Source organism: Nanorana parkeri, unplaced genomic scaffold (assembly GCF_000935625.1).
Source record: "Nanorana parkeri isolate BGI_ZX_2015 unplaced genomic scaffold, ASM93562v1 scaffold20, whole genome shotgun sequence".
NCBI lineage: Eukaryota > Metazoa > Chordata > Amphibia > Anura > Dicroglossidae > Nanorana > Nanorana parkeri.
Window position 1 is genome coordinate 1,778,766 of NW_017306288.1, and position 7,186 is coordinate 1,785,951.

At 43.3% G+C, this 7,186-nt stretch overlaps 1 protein-coding gene across 1 annotated transcript; it reads left to right on the forward strand.

Annotated features, from left to right (window-relative positions):
• Positions 1 to 384: 384 nt before the first annotated feature.
• Positions 385 to 5,224, forward strand: LGALS3 (galectin 3). Its single transcript, XM_018562250.1, has 4 exons — positions 385 to 738; positions 1,019 to 1,107; positions 3,454 to 3,619; positions 5,017 to 5,224. Exons 1-4 carry the CDS (start codon positions 490 to 492, stop codon positions 5,170 to 5,172), a joined length of 660 nt encoding a protein of 219 aa, XP_018417752.1. The 5' UTR covers positions 385 to 489; the 3' UTR covers positions 5,173 to 5,224.
• The last annotated feature ends 1,962 nt before the right edge of the window (positions 5,225 to 7,186 follow it).

Genomic DNA, 7,186 nt, shown 5'->3' on the forward strand with positions numbered 1-7,186 from the left:
CCCTCCTGTCCCAGAATTCAAGGAGCTGGTGGAGATGCAATACATCGAATCGTGCTGGAATGCACTGTATATGGTGTGAACAAATCCTAATGGCTGGGGGTACTTGAATGCATCTTTAAGATTTAATCCCTGAGTTTTGTATCACTTTGAAGCCTTATGGAATGTAGGATGTGTATTGTATCCCAGAACAATCTGTCAATATTGTTTTGTATTAATGGGCAGTGCAATGTTCTCCATACTGTGCTTTCAGTTTCTTTTCACTTCATTTTTTTTTTTTCCACTTTGCCACAGCTAGATGATGCCTTATCGGGACAAACCAATGCCAGTGGGCAGCAAAACCAGTCACAAGGTCAGAATTGGAATAATCAATGGGGAGGTCCTGGACAGCCATACCAAGCACCGGTGCCAGGCCAGCAGTACCCAGGATTCCCTGCAGGCGGACAGCAGTACCCAGGATTCCCTGCAGGCGGACAGCAGTACCCAGGGGGAATGCCTCCTGCAGGCGGACAGCAGTACCCAGGGGCAATGCCTCCTGCAGGCGGACAGCAGTACCCAGGGGGAATGCCTCCGGCAGGCCAACAGTATCCAGGGGCATTCCCAGGATATCCAGGTTTTCCAGCACCAGGACAGCAATACCCAGGTGCTCCTGCACCAGGGCTGCCTACTGACCCAAAAGTAGCAGGTCAATCAGGTCCCTCTCCATCAGCTCCTTTTCCATCAGCTCCTGGTGCCGTACTGGTGAGTGTATAATGAATTCAACTATTGAAAAAAAACAACCTTTGAATTACTTTCATTAAAGGATCCATTTTTATATAGCTGGGCGGATGCTGTTCACACGGCACCAGCGCTAGTAGATGGCACTGGTGAATATAGGAGTTTCTTATACTTGTCAGTACCATCTAGGGGCACTAGTGCCATGTGACCGGCATTCTCCTGGCTATATATAAATGAGCCCCTGAGACTTGCTTTATCCTTGTTGTATGATACAGTGGCATGCTTTAACCTATATATCTTTCAGAAAATACCACATTCACTACCCCTGCAATCTGGAATTATGGCTGGCCTGGTGGTGACTCTTCAAGGTGTGGTGAACCCTAATGCCAAAAGGTAATAGCAGTTTGAGTTGACTTAAGGTGTGATCTCTGCAGAGACAGAGTCCTATTTACAATGGAGTGTATCTGTGGAAATGCTTCATACTACACTTGCATTTTCAATTTTTTTATACACAAAATGCATCACGTAGCGTGGGGACTCCAATGTCCTGTGGTGTGTTCTCTGCATGATGTTGCACAAAGAATGCTGCCACATGACTTGTTTCAGGTCATGTGACCAGCTTCCTCCTCCTCCTCCTGCTGACACTTTAGAAATAGAATAAATGCGGCTTGGCTCACTTTAGAACCCAGAAGCAAGAGAAGCACATTGCAGCGTTTGGTAAATGTGTGCAGCAGAGATAGCTCTCTATTTGGGGGAGAGTTGTTCATGTGACTTCAGTTCCAGATGAGCTGCAAGGACCTGTCGGAGAGGAGCGGTCTTACGATTGCAGAATACCAAAGCACAAAAGAGCGCACTGGCATGGTCTAGTAAATGAAAATAGTCGCACACCTTGCATATAGGTAGAAATCCTACATAACCAGGGACTGCCTGCTCTCGTGTGGCCACTAGCTTCAGACCCAAGTCTCCGCTCTTTCCGGATACCAAAGCTGGTGGTCTCTGCTTACGTGACCTCTTTCCCTTAAAGAGGATCTCTACCTATATCTTTGAAATGACAACAAAGGCACCTTTTAGGAATGACCATCTACAGACAGATACTTCTAGATAATTGCCGGCTTTGCATACCTTATTTTTCCTTTCCTCCCTATTCTTCTTAAAGTAGGCCATTTTTTACTGAGGGCAGATTAATAGATTTCCCTTTCTTTCCTGGAACTCTGGCACATGTGACCATGCACATCATCTCGGGGGAGGAAAATGCCTTTCCCTGAGATCTCATGAGATTACAGAGGAGATTTCCCAGCAATGTCTGCTGATGTAACCTTCCCAGGATGGAATGCTTGGGCACAGCTTACATCCTTTTTGCCCAAGTGGACCAGGAAGTGGAACATAGTAATTGTAAAAGCAAAATATGTTTCTTTTACTAATGAATGTAAAATGTTTTTTTTTTACCACCCTGTAGGGATGCATGATGGGGTGATTTCTAGTGAAAGGGGGTAAAGGTTCACTTTAATTTGGGAGTTTATTACCATTGTTTTATCATACTGAAGATTTGCCACCACCGTGCCACTGCCCTCTCAAGCTTTGGTATTTTGTGGTGGGTTTGAATGATGCCGGCCTTTGGATTAATAACCTTTTAGAGGCAGAAAAAACACGCTGCAGCGGAACTGTCTGATTTAAGCTGTCTTTTATTTTGTTCTTTCAATTGACTAATAATTTTTATCTTGTTTTGTGACTGGAGTCCTACTTTAAATCTTGACTTTATTAAGTTCTGTTTTTTTGCCGTTTAGCTCGCACATAGCAATAAAAAAACCTGCCAGTGGTTCTGACCTTCCTACTTCAACCTCAGCACCCCCAGGTGTGGTGAATCTACAAATCCCATTATGCCCCTGCCTTTGGCAGTCATGCCTGTGGCTGTCAGAATTTTGCAATGCATCATGGGACTTGTAGTTCCAGCTGGAATGCCATGGTTGCCTGCCTCTGCCTTTACAAAAAGAAGAAAAAACTATTGGTATTAGAAGACTCATTTTCACAAAAATGCGCTAATGTAAGTGAAGCCTTGTTGCCAGCAAGAGATTGCAGTGCATACCTGCCTTGTACCAGCTACCGAATGTACTGTATGTGGAGGAGGTTAGCTGCGGTGGGGGTTTAGGGTTGGGTCAGGGCATTAGTAGAGGTCAATGTGGAAAACATTTATCAGCAAACATTTGGAAAAGTATATAGACATATTTTTTTTATTTTTTTTTTCAAGGCGCAAACTAACTTAACTCAAAAATAGAAAATCACAGCATTGTTTCTTAAAGCTGAACTCTGGGATAAGTTAATTATTGTGAAAATACAAGAGGCCTGCGCATTATTCCTTGAATCTTGGGTCTGTGTATATTTCCTCCAGATCTGTGCCGTAATCCAGTGTGAAACTTTTCCTTTTGTAAAGGCACTTCCTGTAATAAAGACTCGGCTCACTGCTGCTCTCTCTCCCTGTGCAGTGACTGGTCTTGTATCTGCCCCTCCTGTATTTTTCTGCAGGCAGCATGTAGTGGGTGGAGCTTACTGGTTCCCCTCCCAAAGCTCTGCTTTCTTCACAGGCTATGTACAGCACAGTGATGATATCACAAGGTGGTATCTAGGTTTTTTACGGGTGTTTGGTGCACACAAAGTGGATTTATATACTTGTGGCTGTTGACTAATCTATTTAGAATGGTTTTTGTTCTTCTCAAAATTCAGCTACAAATTTGTCTCTTTTAGGTGGAATATTGATTTTAAAAACAGAGATGATATTGTTTTCCATTTCAATCCACGATTTGATGAGAATCCAAATGTAATGGTGCGCAATTCGATGCTCAATGGTCGGTGGGGAACTGAAGAGCGGGGAGCGTCCAAGTTTCCGTTTAAGCAAGGACAACCATTTATGGTAAAGAAAAGAAAGGGGGGAAAAAAAAGCTTTAAAAATGAACTTCTGGATTGCATGGAATGTAGGTTTTCAGCTGAACATTCTGGATTAGATGAACCTTGACCGATCCAGACATCTTCAGCTGAAAAAATGTATGTCTTGTCACTCCTCTGCGCACTTCTGCCACCAGCGACAGTCCTCTGACTGCCGGGTACATATGCAGAAATGCAACTCTATTAAACGCCATAGCTGAATAGGTCTTCCACTGGATAAAATACAACTTTCATGAGGTTCTTGGAACATTTCAAGTACCAATCATGTGTGAGCCTTTATACGGTCAGATTTGATCAGATCTCGTGAATATAGTGTATGTGGCCTTCGTGGCTAACCTCCTTTTAAAAATGCTAATGGGCTCTCCTTGGCTTCAATGTTTTTATGCAACTCTGATTTAGAAAAAAACAAGTCCAGACCCTCCAGAGGCATAACCAGAGACATCAGGGCCCCCCGATGCAGGAAACCATGAAGGGCCCAACTGCCTACCCCCCACCTTACTTTCTGGACCCCCCCACCCCACCCCCAGGGGAGCCGTGACTGACAGTCCCTGCTCTCTGCAGGGAGGTGATCGGGAACTGATCAATGTCACACGTCGCCTCTAACTATGAGGATGAGTGGAAATCCCTCACCTTGTAGTTCTTCTTTAACTAATGAATGTAAGATTTCATATCGGCATGCAGAGTTGCATGCTGATGGGTTTTTTAGTAAAAGGGGGTAAAGGTCCACTTTAAGCCCTAATCAACTCCTTTCATTCTGCAAATGCGTGCTGAAGCCCATTCATTACTATGGGCCGCTCCCCATAGTAATTGTGGCCTCGGTGATCATGTGCAGAATGAGGGGGAAGTGGGGCGTCCGAGCCCAGGCTGCTGGATTGGGGCTGAAGGTAAATATAGGAACAGGCTGGCAGCACTCAGGGGGGTAAAAGCTTTTTTAAAGCTTAAATTCACCAATGGTGACTGTCTTAAGTGACTTGGTTGCTATGTGAGGAATCCTCTACCTACAAAAGATGATTAATACTTGTGTATGCAGTGGGCGATTTACACCAATGTTTACTCTGGCTGCTGACAAACAATTGTAAAAAGTGTAAAACCCCCAATCCAGATTTTTATTGGTGTCTTTGATCCCCTTGAGATGCCATTTCATGTTCTAGTGTCACAACAGGAAGTAAACAAATTTTAACCAGGTGCAGACATCCATAAAAATTACCATTTGCTGGTGAATTCTGATGCTGTTACATTTTCCAGCAGTAACTATTGTCCCTGAATGGTTGTGAGCTGGGATTGGGGGCTATTTTCTTTGTTACCCACTCCAGTAACTTATTTTTTCTGTTTTGGATTTTGATTTGTATTTCCATTCTTTTCCAGCTGCAAATCTTTATTGAGCAAGAACAGTATCGTCTGGCTGTCAACAATGAAAGCCTCTGCCAGTTTAAGCACCGAAACCGAGATTTGCAACACATTAATGTCGTAAACATTAGTGGCGACATCACCTTGAATGGGGCTACTGTAGGCATGATGTAATCTCTTCATAAAATGCTGTATGATCGTGTTAAAGCATGGCATGGCTTGGCTGATATTTTATATGAAGATTAGTTGTGTATATTGGAGAAAGAGAATAGCAGAAACCAATAAAAAAAAATAACCTGTAGATGTGTCTGACTCTATTTATATTGGATATTTCCCCCATTTCCAGCTCTCAGTGAGCAGTAGTGGCATTAATACCTGTGCAGGATTTTTTATAGGAATAGAATAACCAACAAGGAACATGTGACACTGCTGATCATCAAGTGAATATGAGCTTCACACATGCAGGACAAAGCAACCAGTTCTCTTTAATGTCATCTCCTGCAGTGAAAAAAGCAATACCGGCGCCCCTGGTTTGCAGAGAAATCCGGCTGTAAAGTTCATTGGTACACCATAGAGGCAGCTCCCATCGGTCAACAACGACCATCGATCTGGGAAACAAAAGCAACACAGAGCGCCTCCATAGTGTAAAACTTTTATTTGAGTACAACACGCAACTGAAAATGTACTTGCACGAAAGCCAATGATCATAAGCGTAAAAGGAAACGATAAAATATGAAAAATCTCCAGCAGGGGAAGTCTGAGGGGATCTCCAAATCAGCGTCCTCTGCTCCCGTATGTTTTAAAAAGGTCTACGCGTTTCAGGGGCACGCCCCTTCATCAGAACCTCAGGGACGCGTAGACCTTTGCTGTGTTGCTCCTTTTTATCGTTTTCAGTTTCCTCATCTCCTGCAGGACCTACATGCCTTCCTTTTTTTTTACTTCTCTGCTGCTTAATCCAAGGAGCAATACAAGATAATTTTGGGTATGGAAGAGCATATGATTAACTCTTCCCCCCCTCATGACAGTGCTGGAGTTTGATGAGCCACTCGGGCACCAGAACATAACATGATGGGGGTAGAGAGTCTTCAGCCCTGTGTAAGCTTGAACCAGGGTATGTAGTGGCCAGTTTTAAAGGGACCATGTAACCTACTTATAAAAATGACTTGTAAATACACTGAAGAAAAATTAGGTATTTGAAAGGCTAAGTCCACAAAATGTGAGAAAATGTAATGAACCCACACCACTCCGTCCCCATTGTTCATACTTTTTTTTTAAATTTAAAGCTGCAAGTGCTAAAGCACATGACCATGCTGACCATTGAGAAGGGCTTCTTACTTTTGGGACCTGGTCTCTGGCTCAGAAGCGCTTCTCATTGGTCAATCTGGTCACCAATCGTGCTCTACATTTTCATGTATTTTGCCTAAAACTGCAGGTCTGCATCATGGTTTAAGGACTGTATACTGCCTGCAAGAGAATATTGCAGCGTGAAGGTATAGACATTGGGGGGGCAGGTAGAGGTGACTGAGGGGGGCGAGTAAGTTCATTGTTTCACATTTTGCAAAATAGTGGACTTAACCTTTTTAAATGCTTACTTGCAGTGTTTCCTCCTTTTTTCATAAATTTTTTATTCCCTTGGAATGAGCCGTTGAATGTGCTAGAAACTTGACTATTCCAGGAGGAAACATTTCCCTGGAACAACCTTCTCTCTCTTTGCATACCATAGTCCTCTCCTGATAGTGTCCAATTACTAAAAATACCAAAACAAAATGGTGTCTAGACATCTGTGAATTCAACCAAAAATTGAGAAGTCAAAAATTCAGAGTTAGACTTACCGGTAACTCTCTTTCATATAGTTCTCTAGAACAACTTGTGAGAGGCTCCACCCCTTTTATTATGAAACACGGCACCCTCAGTTTCAAAGAAACCTAGCTCCTCAGTTGTATCGAGAACCGTAGGAAGACTCTGTAAACACAGGAACCAAAACAACAACCGAATATCATATTGAAATCACATTTCACCACCACTCCTATATCAAGGGTGGGAATCCAGCTGCTCTGGAGGACTAGGAAAGAGAGTTACCGGTAAGTCTAACTGAATTTCCCTTTCGTCCTCCAGAACAGCTTGTGAGAGGATAAAAAAGAACTTACCCACTTAGGGCGGGACTACGGCTTGGAGCACTTTTCTTCCA

Excerpts from the sequence above, each read along its gene's own strand:
- LGALS3 (XM_018562250.1), top strand. The coding sequence starts at position 490 with ATGCCTCCTGCAGGCGGACAGCAGTACCCAGGGGCAATGCCTCCTGCA. Across the intron at positions 739-1,018 it reads CAGCTCCTGGTGCCGTACTG|AAAATACCACATTCACTACC; the intron begins GTGAGTGTATAA and ends TATATCTTTCAG. Across the intron at positions 3,620-5,016 it reads AGCAAGGACAACCATTTATG|CTGCAAATCTTTATTGAGCA; the intron begins GTAAAGAAAAGA and ends ATTCTTTTCCAG.